This window comes from Orcinus orca, chromosome 17 (assembly GCF_937001465.1).
Source record: "Orcinus orca chromosome 17, mOrcOrc1.1, whole genome shotgun sequence".
NCBI lineage: Eukaryota > Metazoa > Chordata > Mammalia > Artiodactyla > Delphinidae > Orcinus > Orcinus orca.
In genome coordinates, this window is record NC_064575.1 from 1,781,093 (window position 1) to 1,795,687 (window position 14,595).

The following is a 14,595-nucleotide window of genomic DNA, read 5'->3' on the forward strand; positions in this document are numbered from 1 at the left end:
TCTGCGTCCTCACCTCTATCCAGGCCCAGGGACTCTGTTTTTAGTTCCTGTGCCTGAATTATTCTCTGAAGGAAATTTTGCGTAAGCAGGTGCCATTTGAGTTCCCTCAAACATTCCGTGTATATTTTAAGGCAGCATTTTACACATATGAGAAAATAACACCTTGTAATGTATATATTAACATCACTCCACTTTCTTACATGAAAATGTAGTCTAGTCCTTCTAAGGGCCTGAGATCACCAATTTTAGCATATACAAGGTTCTCCCGGTTTGCTAGCCAAAGTGAAGAAAGAATTTGCTTGTGCTCACCAGGAGACTTAAATTCAGACACCAGCTACCAGATTCTGAGGAACGTTTTTCTTAACTATAAACCTTTAATGATGCTTTTAAGGCAAATCCTTAACGGAAGTTGGATCAGCGCTCTGCCCTGTATGCTCTTCTGTTTTGGCCTGATAATTGCTCTCGAGGTTATCGTACGGCAATATACCTTGAATGTGTTACATTTTGAGAAGAGAGTTTATTTTAAAGTAAAGGCTCTGTAAATGCTGCTTTTCCCGTTCACACTATTAATATTATAGGAAACAACATTCTTGACACTGAAGAATAAAGCTCTTGAAAAGTAGTTACAGGCCTTAAAGCCATAAAAATTCTTGTGTTTTTAGATCATTTTATATACAATTAAAAATAACTCCGAGACTGCTGTTACACAAGAAGACTAGAAAGCAAATTTATATTCTGCTATTGGAATTAAAATAAATAATAAGGATAAATAATTTCCAAAAGATACCAGCTATTCCACTGTAAATAACAGATCTGTGAAATGAAATACATTAACCCTGATTAGTTCAGTAGCTGAAGTGAGACTTATCTCGTATTTTTTATAAGAAAGAAACGTAGAAGAAAGTGACATGCTTACAACTTCGGCACATAAAGACACCCGGTCGGGGTGCTGCGTCAGGACATGCCGAAGACCACATGTGCTCTACACCTGCTGGTCCATGAAGGCGATGAAATGTGATTCGTAAAACTCCTCATCCTCACCTATTGCTGATTGTCGTTCTCCATATTCCGTAACCTGTGTCTTTTATGTTCTTTGACATTTTCTATCTGTTCAGGGAACAATGAAGTGAGAGGATCTCTTTGTGCTTTTCACGAACGACAGGAAGTAAATAATCTGCCTGAAGTTACGTTGCAAAACTGTGAGATAATCAAGGCAGACGTCTGAGTTGCTCCTTCCATGGCCCCAGCTCTGGCTGTGGAAGTTAACTGCTGTGCTGCGGCGCCACAGAGACGCAGGCCGGAGTGAATCCTGGCCCTGTTGCTGGCCGGCTGGGGGCCTCGTGTGCACGCCTGACTGCGCCCTCCCAGGCGTGGGCCTCGAGCACGGGGCCCGGGAGCAGGTTTCAGCCGCGCGCTGCTGTGAGCTTAGTGACGGGGCTGCTCGGTCAGGCCAGGCCTGGCCACAGAAACCGCACCCATTTACCCCAGGGTGTCACACAGGGTTGTGGTTTCAAGTGCCCTCATGCAGCAAAGACGGGAAGCAATAATTTACTGTTTCTAGAAGCCTTAGCTTTTCCTTTGGTGACAGCCTTGTCTCTGGAGATGGGTGCGCTGTGGCACAGAAGAGCCACATAACTTGCCCCGGCACTCATCGGGTGGGAAATCAGGACTTTGAACCCAGAAGGTCTAATTCCTACGGGGAGCCTCAGCCCTCACACGCTGCCCGTCTGCGACATCTGACGTGAGGGCCAGGAGAGAGGAAACGATTAATGGGAACCTGGGCCTGTGCCTTTCAGTCACCATAGAAGAGGCACTAAAAGCAGCCGTCTTGCACCAAAGGCTGTGTGTCCCGGAGACCTGTCACCAGTGGAGCCCCTCGCTCTTGTCAGCCAGGCCTCCTTGCCGGGTGCTCTAAAATGCTCGAAGGATTTCGTAGACTTTCATTGGCACAATGGTTGACAATTAACCTAATGCCAGAGAACTCTCAACCTCGAGTGAAAATAATGGAAGTTTTCCCCTCTCCCCAGATAAGCAGTTTTGAAGAAGTTAATAACTGAAAGAAAAGTTAATAATATCTAGACTCACAGAGGTTCAACATTTAGACTAAAATAGAACCTCCTTCTAGCACCATCACTCAAAAATTGTAGAATCTACAGCCTAGAGAGACACCCGTCCGTGTCAGCAGTCCTCTGGTCAGGTGGGGGCTTGGCTCGTACAGCCCAGGCCGACTGCATGGCAACGTCATTCCTGTGCTGGGGCCAGGAAGAATCCTAACAGGGAAGCTGATCCAATGAAAGAGACATGGATCAACATCTGCTGAAAAACTCAAATGTATTCAAAGATGTGTCTTTTGTATACATAAGGAAAAAAACTTAAGCTTTTTATGAAACTTAAAATATATGTAATTTTAAACCAGTAGTAGTTGTCTTAACATTAAAACAATAGAAGAAAATACAGACATTTTATTGACATAAACATGAGATTGAAACAATGGACAAAGACTTCCTGAGTGTTTGAGGGCTGTTTTATGGGAATATTCATTCTCACAAATACTTTTAAGTAAGTGATGAATCGCAAGCCCTATAACAACGTTTAGTGCTTAGCAGATAGAAAATATTTGCTAATTGAACTTACTGGATTTTTGTCACCTACTAGTTCACTGTAATTACAGTTCTGTCCCATCTTTCTCATTCTTGAATGAATTCAGTCGTCGCTACTTTATTTCTTCTTCCTTCTCCTCTGCCCATTTTTCGTGTTTTCACTACAATCCTTAATCTCAGTGGTTCCCTCCTCACTTTCTTATAGAATTCCATAACAGCGAAATTAACAAATATACCTTTATTGCCAGCGAACAGGGATTTCCTGTGGTTTTCTATAAATGCCTTCTGATTATCTAAGGGTAAAATATCTCTCAGATGACAAGGGTGTGACATCAACACTGAAAACACAGAAACACAACAGCACTGCTGAACGTTTGTTGTCTTTTCAGGACACGCTGTCCTGCTCTTCGTGGCCCGCGTCCCCGGGCCTGAGGTGGGAAAAGCGGTGGTGTGACCTCAGGCTGATCCCTCTGCTGCATTCCCGGTTCTCCCAGTACGTGCCCGGGACAGACCTGAGTCGGTGAGTTCATGTCAGCGGCCTCCGCTCGTCTGTTGATTGCAATTGAGACCTGGAGTGACATGACATGCCTTACGGGTCTTACCTTCAGGTTTCTAGAAGTAGGAAGACCCGCAGAAGAATAGCGCAATGTAGTAAAACGCACCTCACTGCAGGTGCTCGAGGCTTAGGTTCGGCTCAGTTCTCAGCCCTGCTGACCGAGCCCGGGTGACGGTCAGGTACCAGCTCCATCACCCCGTTGCCTCTGAGTCGGGGGTCAGCTCAGTGGCTGGCTCGGCTCTGCTGCCACCAGGGAGGGTGGGCGGCAGGGGCAGCGGCACCGCCTTATCGCTGCCGGGCAGCGGTGAACGCTCAACTCTCCACGGAGCTCGGCTGACGGAGGGCAGCGGAGGGAGCGGGGGCTGAGGGCAGTCGGCCGGCTCCCACCACCTCACCCCCCCACCTCCCCCCCCACCTCCCCCCCCACCTCTCCCCACCACCTCCCCACCACCTCCCCCCACCACCTCCCCCCACCCCCCCACCTCACCCCACCACCTCACCCCCCCACCTCACCCCACCTTGGGGATGACGGGTGGGTTGGAGCCTGAGGTCCTGCTGGGCCAGAGCGGTCAGCATGGGAAGGGGGCAGAGGGCTGAGCAGCTCCATCTCGGGCCGCCTCACTCAGTCTAACGGCTGCAGGCGGGTAGGGAGCCTCAGCTCTCCGCTGGACCTCACGCTACCGGGACGGGGCGGGGGCTCGGAGCGCTGCTTGGTTCACGCGGGTGGGGATGGGCAGGGCAGCTTGCCGCTCGACGCCTTGAACACCAGCAGGCGGGGACGGGAGGACAGGGGCAAGACCAGCTGCTGCTCTGCCTACTGGAACCCTGGGGGGAAGGGTGGCGGTGCCTGGGGGGAAGGGTGGCGGTGCCACTGACGTTGGGCCAGATTAGGGCAGGCCGCCAAAAAGGTGGAATGCTTCTAGCCCGCTGCTTTGCTAGCCTTCGCACTACGAGGACAGACTCTCCTGGAAGCACTTTCTTGTCTTGCTCTTGGTCATCCTGGATGGAGACCCTGGAGGACCCTGCCTAGGATACACGGGAGGCGACAGGGAAGTTCAGGAGACTGACCCCCAGTCACCTCTCAGCCGCACGGCCCCGGCAGTCGCCCTACCCTTCCACCTTTCAGGAGCTGCCTGTGCTGGCCCTCAGGTCACGTTCAAGGTCCTTTAGTTGTATTAGGGAGCCCTTGGGAGGGGTGGGCTGCTCTCCCTTGCCCGGAATTGGAGGCTCACCGGTACTGATAGTCAGATATTTTTATTATGTATTTAATAGTGTTTCCTAATTTTTGTTACAATTAATTCTTTGACCCACGGGCTATTTACAAGTGTATTGCAAAATTTCAAAATAGTTTGAGATTTTTAAAATTCTCTTTTGTTATTGCTTTCTCGTATGATTTCATGCTGAATGCTTTCAGCCCTTTGATATCTGTTGAGACTTGATTTCACCTAGTATATAAATAATTTTGACGGGTGTCCCATATGCACTTCAAAGAATGTGCAGTGTCGGGCTTCCCTGGTGACGCAGTGGTTGAGAGTCTGCCTGCCGATGCAGGGGACGCGGGTTCGTGCCCCGGTCCGGGAGGATCCCGCGTGCCGCGGAGCGGCTGGGCCCGTGAGCCATGGCCGCTGAGCCTGCGCGTCCGGAGCCTGTGCTCCGCAACGGGAGAGGCCACAGCAGTGAGAGGCCCGCGTACCGCAAAAAAAAAAAAGAATGTGGAGTGTCATCTTCCTTAGTTCAGTGTCTACGTATTTCAACCAGGTTGTATTTGTTCATTAGGGATTCTCATCCTCTGTGTCATTAATGATGTTTTTGTCTGTTTATCGTCTCAGATATTGAGAGAAATGCATTAGTCTCCCAGTATGATGGTGGCTTTGTGTATTTCTCCTTTTAAGTGTGTCATTATTTGCTTTATATATTTAATTCTATATTATCGGATACAAACAGATTTAGATTTTTTACAATTTCCTGATGATGACCCTTTTATCATTATGAAATGTCCTATATCTCTGGAATTTTTCCTTACCTTCAAGAATTACATCAGGTATCTACACTGTATATTCTTTTATCCATTTCTTTCAATTCTTTTTAGCCCTGTGCTGTAATATGTATCTCTTCTGTGTCGCATATACTTTTTTCCTTTTTTTTAAATCAAAGTAATGATCTTAGTCTTTTAATTGGATTATTTAGTCTAGTTGCCTTTTTTTTTTGCGGTACGCAGGCCTCTCACTGTCGTGGCCTCTCCCGTTGCGGAGCACAGGCTCCGGACGTGCAGGCTCAGCGGCCATGGCTCACACGGGCCCAGCCGCTCCGCGGCATGTGGGATCTTCCCGGACCGGGGCACGAACCCGTGTCCCCTGCATCGGCAGGCGGACTCTCAACCACTGCGCCACCAGGGAAGCCCTAGTCTAGTTGCTTTTAACATAATCACTGGTATATCAGAGATTATATCTGCCATCTTAGTATTTGCTTTCTATTCAACACTCTAGTTCTTGTTTTTTATAATTAAAATTTTTGTTTTGAGATACTTATATTCATATGCAGTTGTAGAAATAATAGAGAGAGATTACATTTTTTTTGCCCATTTTCTCAAATGGTAACATCTTGCAAAATTATAGTACAACACCCCATTTAGGAAACTGACATTGACAAAATCCACCACTCATTCATGCAGATTTCACATGCCTGAGTGTGTAAGAGTGTGTGTATGTGTGTGTGTGTGTCTGTGTGTCTGTATGTTTAGTTCTATAGAATTATATCACATGCTCATGTTCTCATATCCACCAACCCAAGCACAAGGTGGAAGAGTTCCATCACCACAAGAACCCTCCTGTTGCCTGTCTATAACCATGCCAGCATCCTTCTTCCCCATCACATGACAACTCACTACTCTGTTCTTCACCTCTAATTATCTTGTCATTTTAAGAACATTATGTAAATGGAATCCTACATTATGTAACTGTATTGGATTGAATTTTCTCACTCAGCATAATTCTTCGGTAATTCTTCCTAGTAGTTGCATTTTTCAGTTGTTTATCCCTTTTTATTTCCGATAGTATTCTGATAGTATGGATGTATCACATTTTAAAAATTCATCCCTTAAAGGACATCTGGGTTGTTCCAGTTAATTCTAAATAAACGTTGCAATGAACGTTTTGTATAGATTATTGTGGGAATGTGCATTTTCATTTCTTCAGGTAAATGTTCAAGAACTCGAGTACTTGGTTGTGTGATACAGCATGTTTAGTTTATTGAGAAACAGACACATTGTTTTGTAGGTGGCTGTACAGTTTTACATTCCCACCAGCAGGATATGAGCCATCCAGTTCCTCTACATCTTTGCCAGAATTGGGAGTTGCTGCTGTCTTTTACTTTACCATTCTTACAGGTGTAAGATATAGGTATGATACATCACTGTGACCTGAATTTGCATATCCTAGTGATGTTCAGCATCTTTTCATGTGCTTATTTATCACATGAAATCCTCTTTGGTGAAATGTCTCTTTGTCTTTTGACCATTTTGTAATCGGCTTTGCTTATATATTTTTATTTATTTTTTTACTGTTGAGATTTGAGAGTTTTATATATATTCAAGAAAAAAGTCCTTTGTCTCAAGACACTAGTTTCTGTATTCTATTTTCTTTGACTTTTTTCTTACTTTCTGAAATAATTAAACATTTTTATTTTTTAATATTCCCTCTATTATATTGTTATATATGCATTCTTTTGTTTTGTTTTAGTTATTGCCTAAACGTTACACCATATGTCTTCGTCCTTCCAGGCTGCTATAACAAAATCCAGCAGATAATAACAGCAACAAACAACAGAAATTTGTCTCTCACAGTTCTGGATGCGGAAGTCCTAGATTAAGGCACCCAAATCATGTTCTAGTCCTTTGATGAGGCCCCCCCCACCCCTTCTTGGTTCATATCTGGTGTTTTCTCACTCTGTCCTCACTTGGTGGAAGGGTCAGGGATCTCTCTGGAAGCTCTTTTATAAATCACTAAACCCATTTCATGAGGACTCGCCCCCCATGGCTCTGGCATCTCCCCAAAGCCCCACCTCTCAATACCATCTCGTTGCTCACTAGGATTTCGAAACATGAATAGGAGGTGGGGCACCAACACTCAGACCATAGCACCATCTATACGTGATTTATTAGTGTTTAATGCAATTTATTAATTTTGCCTCTTTCAGAAAATTCTAGAAACTTAGAACACTTTAGCTAATTCCTTTATTTCTTCCTTGTCTTTGGGCATATATATATGTAGATAGATAGATAGATAGATTTGAATTATATATGTAGCTTAAAATTTTATTATTTTCAGCTATTATTCGTATCCTAACTTTAATCTTTCTGTTTCTCTTTATTTTTTTTCTTTTGTTTCTATTTTTCTTCTGCTTTAAGAACTTTTGAAATATTTCTGTTAATGGTATTTTTAATGTGTATACTTGTTTTCTTTTGTTTTGTTTTTACTTTAAAAAATTTATGTAGTTACATGACTTAAAAATGCTTAGCAAAGCAATTTATGAGGAAAAGGAAACTGTGTGGATCCAGATTCTTACATGTTTACTTTCATGGCACCTCAACACATCAACAGCTTTTAGCAACTGAACTAATTTCACTCCGTAAATACGACAGTAATAAGCAGTTATAAACACAGCACTGTTCTGAGTGGATTGCACAGCACTCCAGCTCGTTCCCGCATTCGCTCAGTAAGTTCTGATTTAATGTCTACGTAGGAGGTGTTGTGTTTGCTTCTTTCTGTGAAGGAGCTCACAGTCCAGTGGCAGCTGAAGCAGGGGATGAAAAAGAAAAGATAAATGATTGGCCCAAGATGACAGATATACAAAATTGTGGAGCTTGGTTCGAAACCTAGGATATCATGTGCTGGCTGGTTTGGCCACGTCCCATAATCTTAACTCTGATGATGTGATGCGTCTCGTATTTAATGGCAGCAAAGTTGTGTTACTGTCATATACTATTATGTAGCCTGAATTAGAACATCACACTGTTTTATCAGTGGTGAGACATATAGTAATGGTTCATCGTATAGTAATGATTTAGAAGTACATGTCTCATTTCAGTTTTGAAGTATCAAAATATGACAGAACATTGCAGTGTCAGGGAATTAGAATGGGAAGGTTATTGAGGAGAAGAAAGTGGTTGATGGTATTAACTACAGAATAGAAATACTGAATAGACTGAGAAACAGATTAAGCTGAAGGTGACTTTGGCTAGAGTAATTATTGGAGTGAATTGGATAGAAAAAAATGTTTGTTATGAGAAGGATAGTGACGGTAAAGTAAGGGAAACAGTATGTAAGGATACGTCACCCGTAGTGTGATGGGGGAAGGGATAGAAAACTCAAGGCGTCTCCTGCTCGTGCTTAATGGCCAAGGGGAAGGAGGAGACACAGCGGCCCCGTTGGGTGCACCATTGCCTTTGCTCTTCCATCGCTCTGTCACAGGTGGTGCTGTGCAGATGTACTGGGAGTCGCTGAACGGATGGACTTTCCTCCATCTTCACAGACAGGCCAGCAGGTCCACCAGGACTTCGCTCTATGTGGAGCCGGAACAATTGATGATTTAAAAAATATATTCAACTAAATAACATTAAGATCCTAGTTGATTTCACCTACTCTATGAGCCACGCAGTGTCCCCTTGTATATGTTTGGAAGTAAGATGTCCTTCAGTAGGGGGATGGATAAATAAACTATGTACACCCAGATAGTAGAATATTATTCAGCCCTAAAAAGAAATGAACTACTGAGCCATGAAAAGACATGGGAGAACCACGGATGCATGTCACTAAGTGAAAGAGCCGATCTGAAAATCCCACACACTGCTTCCAACTATATGACCTTCTGGAAAAGGTGAAACTATGGGGACAGTAAAAACATCCGTGGTTGCCAGCGGTTGGGAGGTGGAGAGAGACGAAGAGGCAGAGCAGAGATACTTGGGGGAGTGAAAATACTCTGGATTATGTTATAATAATAGATATATGTCATTACATATTTGCCCAAACCCATAAAATGTGGGACACCATGAGTAAACCCTAATCTAAACTATGGACCTTGCAATGTAGGCTCGTTAATTATAACAAAAGTGCAACTCTCTTGTGGGGGATGTTGATAACAGAGAGGGTGTGTGTGTGTGTGGCAGGAAGTCTATGGGAAATCTCTATACTTTGCCCTCAATGTTGCTATAAACCTAAAACTTCTCATTACCAAAGTCTTTAAAATGTGAGGTACGCAGGACAAATGCTGCCATCTTCATTTTACACAGAGAGAAATTAGAGGTCGGAGAGTGGTATAAAATCGAGGTCCCTGCAGTACCTTACAGATTTTAACTGAAGCGGGACAGAAGGGCATTGCAGGCGAAGAGAACAGCGGGGAAAAGCCTCTGTTGAACAAAAGTTCAGGGCTTGTGTCGGATTGGTGAATTTCAGCTTTGGAAAATAGGTAACAACATGGTTTGGAAGAGCTTCTGTACCACTTCACCAAACAGTTCAGGTTTTGAGCCTGAACCATAAAACCTGTGATGAGATGGTGCCCCACGGTAGCATCACGAGCAGAAACGATCTGAACTCAGTGAGAAACAGCACTTTGCTGGAATCATTAACCCAAGTGGGTTTGTTTGTTTGCTTGGTTGTTTTAGTTTTTCCTTTCCTTAATCATCTCCCCAAATTGTTAATAACCAGATCAAGAATAATGGCCCGTTTTTCAAATACTGCTTGAGTCAGTGCTGTCCTACACACAGAGAACCACTCTCACGGGGCAATCTTTCTTATGTTCCTCCTGAGTACTGGGACGCCCTCCTTGCTTCTCTCCTGCCTTCATTCACATTTTTCCATGTTCTTATCCAGCACAGAGAGAACATATTTGTATCATAAAATACAATATGATCCTTTCACTCCAAAGAGCCAGTGTTCCCACGGCCCTGCCTGACTCGGGATTGGTTGGAAATGCCGCCACGCGGTTTGCAAAGCTCTCGTCGATCAAGCTGTGCTTTACCGCCACCTTCATGACTCACCGCTGCCCCAGACGCACATCGCAACGAGCCGAACAGCCCCTGTTTCTCACAACCTCTCACGGCTTCACGCTGCTCTTTGGTCCCGGAGTAACTACCTCCCATCCAAAATGTGCACTTTCTCTCCTCTGCCGCGTCTAAGCCATTCATCCAGTTGGATCCAAAACCCAGGAGCAATGTGGAGTCTAGCTGCTCCCTCATATTGTGTGAAAGGAAGCAATCACTGACCCGCAGACTTCCTAACGCCTTTATAAATCCCGTGAGCTCACTGTTTTATTTTCACTCTCACTAACACATGTGTACTTTGGTCCCACGTCATCGCGTAGCTGCCAGGTACCCTACATGGTGTGACAGGACCGCCCACTCCATGCAAATCTGACCGTGGGAGGCCTCCAGGGAGGCTCAGCCGTGGGTCCCGCGGGCTCTCAGCTCCTTCCGGGATGTTCACACCCTCCTCCGAGCCTGCCTGCTTCCCCATGAAGTCCCCACTCCCTTTCCGGACAAGGCCATCTAGCCGCTCCAAACCTGTGTAGTTGAGTCTCTACAGCTCTCACTTCTCCCACGTGAGATGCCTTCTCCGACTCACTCCTCACAAATTCAGCATCTCCGACACGTGCCTTCATGTGGCATACGATGCACAGTGAGTCAAACATGAATAACTCAGTTGTAGTCATAAGACATGTGTGTGTTTTCATGTAAACTCATATTATGTTGAAAACTATGACTATTTTTAGTGAGCAGTCTATTTTTCATACAAAGAACGACTAAGTTTGTATTTTAAATGAATAAAACTACTCTGAAATTCAGCAACATTTGAGAATAACTTTTGCTGCCAGAGTTGTGATCAAGAATCCTTAGAAAAATAGAAAAAATGATTCTGAGCAGAAAGTGGACAGTCTGCGCTCAGAAGTTCAGATTTTCCAACTGTAATCATGTCACTGCTTTTTTCAGCCTGTGTGTTTGTATCTGTGTGTGTGTGTGTGTGTGTGTGTGCAAAGAATCATAACTTAGTCTAAGAATCCTCAAGACTACTGCAAATATTGTTAAAGTTTAATGTTTCCCAGTTACTACAACACTAACTTAATGGCTAACGTAGTTTATTGATTTCAGAGACTATATGATCAAATAAGATAAAACAAATAAATTTTTTTTTTTTACGATTACTGATTATCTTGACTCAAAGAATTACATTTTCTAAAAGCTGCAAATACGGCCATAGCACTGCAGTTCTTGCTAAGTGCTGGGTGACACATTCTTGCAAAACTCTCTCAAATATTGCATCAAGACCACACATTAATGTCTCATTCAGGGAGCTTCAGTGATTAGCGAAAGTATTGGGGTCCCACCAGTTAATCCGTGAAGTATATTTTTCTCATTTTCTGTTAGGGGAAATTGAGATGCAACTCAGTGGACTAATTTGCCAATATTCTTATTTATTCAATAGCAGAGGCAGAAATAGGAGGCAGGCTATAATCTTTATGACCAATTTATTTTGTAAGAGGTTGTATGTAAGCAAATAAACTGTTCAAATACTTCACTTATATTCATGAAAGGGTTTCCAACAAATCAACCTGAAAAGTGGAAACAGAATGTAAAAATTGATACGTATTAGTGTATAAGCCTAGGTTTATATAAGGTTAGTCCTTTAGAATTATTCCATGTGGAGACTGTGTAGCATGTGTGGTTACATAGACTGCAGATTTCCTCTAAGGGCATTAACTCTAGTCAGCTAAAAATATCCAGCTGCCACGATTCATTTAAAGCAGAGAGTACAAATGTGTTCAAGACGTGCTTTAATTTGCGGTGCAGGAAGCCATGGTTATGATGATCAGGGAGCAGAGAGAAATGTATGTCACTAACTCAAATTAGTTCTCATCTTCCATGGGTAGTTGAGCTTCTCTCTGCATATTTAAAATGTCTTCCTCACTCTTGAATATCAAAATTAAAGTTAAGAAAGTCACGTGAAGTTGCAGTGTTCTTTTCGTGCTGTGCATATTTTTACTTGTCACAAATTCAAAAAAACATTAGTTCAAAGAGACAGACAATCGTTGTCCCCTCTCAGGCTTTTCATGTATTTTTAAGAGCAAACAAAAAAGAATATTTGAACACTTCCCTGTAATCATTTGAAAGTGCTGGTCAAGGCTATCGGAACAAGTTTCTCTGAAAACATGAATAACGTGGATGCAGAAGGCCGTAGGTGTGAAAGTCTCTGCCACGTGTCCGGTTCTGAAATCCGGACCAGTCTTATGGGACAGGAGAGTGACACAGGCTCCTGATGAAGCTGGGCCAGAGAAATGCCGCTTGGGGTGTCTTTGTTTGCAGAAATGAAATCATGTGTAATATCCACAAACTCCTACTTACAAAATTCAGAAGAGACAAAAAAGCAATTTAATTGGAGAAAAATATATAAATGTACACTATTTACCTAGCATTTTGAATACTGAACTACACAATTTTTCTATTGCTTCAGAAATGGCTGGGATTTAAAGATGGTTTGTGCATTTTCTAAAGTGCACAGCAGAGTGCACTTTATTGTGTTGCACCACAGAGGCATTTGGCTACTTTCCATTCATTTGGGGATTTTTATCCATTCCTCTCCATTAAGCTTGTATTGAAACATGCAAGAACTTGAAACAGGAAGGTAAAAGTAAATAATGAAAGCTGTAGGAAGCTGCTTTAAACTCAACAGCACTTTTGTAGACCATTTAGGACGGCATCACCGAATGTTCTCTAACGACAACAGAAACTCAGTAGAAGACCATAGAGATATTTAGGGTAGCCGTGGCGTTTTAAGGAGAGTCTAGTTGTTATTGAAATGCGAACATCCACATAAATTTCAAGCATGAGTATTTAGACGTGGAGAAGAACTACGAACCTCTCGTCCGAAACCGACTTAGAGAAGATGAGGAACAACTGGCTTAACAGCTGACAAAGCGCTTCAGCTCATGACAGCAAAAGATTGTACATGGTGCTCGGTATCTGTGCGTGCGGTTTCTGTGTGATCTTTCCACTGTACATCAGGAATGCATTGAAAAATGTCAAGAGGAGTTGATGGTGGCCAAAATAATGGATAAACATCGATGTATAAGTTTATGGCACGCTGGAGAAAGAATCCCGCTCACAGGTCTTAGATATGCATCTCAAAGATTCTCCAAATGTACCTGAATCTCAAGATGCCTTGTAGTCATTCAAAGTTGTGTGTTGTCTGGGTTCCTCTATAGTGTTCCATTTAAAAACAGATTTTTTTAAAAGGGAAGTAAGCAAATATGAATTTGAAGCTGCATTTATGTTGTTTGAAAGAAGAGCTTTTGAACACATAACTGTTTCAAGTCGCAAACAGACAAATGAGACGATGGTCTGATCTAATTTGTTCTGACACCTCCGCAGGCAGAACGCTTTTCAAGTCATCGCCGTGGACGGGGTCTGCAGCGGGATCATCCAGTGCCTCTCTGCTGAGGACTGTGGCGAGTGGCTGCACGCCGTAGCGGCCAATATTTCCAGCCTCACGAAGCACAACGTAAGTAGTGATTCAGGGAGCTCCTGGCCGGTTCCTCGGCCTCGGTGAATTTCTGCAGTACATGCATAACCTTGCATCAGCTGCGAATGGACCACTGCACACCCATCATAAACACTACTGTGCAGTGTTTAAAGAAAATCACTCTGTCCTGAGAGTTTTAGTCCAATGTATCAGCTCAACAGTATTGACACCTAAGTTTCCATTCACAAACATTGTGACATCTACGTTAGTTAAATAACTGAAAATAGATATTTAGCATGTGAGCACTAAAATATCTATTATCTGTATCTATATATATCATCCATCTATCTATGTCTGTATATCTATCTCTATATGCATCTATCTAGATATCTTTACATTGCTTCTCCCTCTGGTTCCTCTGGAGATCCCCAAAATTTAGAGTATTAACTTGAAGCAAGTACTGTTTGTTACAACCCATGAATCTTAACCTTCACAAATCTATTCAAGTACGGGAGCTGGTTTAGGCTTTAGCTGGGACCCAGCCCCCTAACCCATGGCTCCTGCCACCTCTCTCTTTCCACGGGGCAAGGGCGTAGGATAAGTAAAGTGAGCGGGCTTCTGCGCAAGCACGGCTCTAAGGCGAGTCTCTCTGAAGCGTCATCTTCCGTTGTTTAGTTTGGTGCCACCTTGGATAATGGTAAAATAAAATCAAAATAGTTTTGTCAGAATACTTTTAACCTTTATATTCAACGATCTAGAAAAAAGTTTTCAGACAGCAAATATAATTGCGTTGTTTTTTTGCCTTGGGTTTTGTGGGGGTTTTGTCAGTCTGAAACCTCTTGTCCTTTTCGGCGATTCCAAATGATGACACCACCAGATCAGCAGACTCAGTCTTGGGTGGGCACTCTTGCCCCAACCAGATGTGCCCCGG

The 14,595-nt window shown here is 43.4% G+C and overlaps 1 protein-coding gene across 2 annotated transcripts in view; it reads left to right on the forward strand.

The window, feature by feature from the left end:
• Positions 1-14,595, forward strand: part of SNTG1 (syntrophin gamma 1) — a 473,934-nt gene that overhangs the window by 349,226 nt on the left and 110,113 nt on the right. For both annotated transcript variants that reach the window (XM_004275023.3, XM_049700609.1), the window contains exons 11-12: positions 2,990-3,120; positions 13,574-13,703. In XM_004275023.3, coding sequence (XP_004275071.1) covers positions 2,990-3,120; positions 13,574-13,703 — 261 coding nt within the window. The remainder of the gene's footprint in view (positions 1-2,989; positions 3,121-13,573; positions 13,704-14,595) is intronic.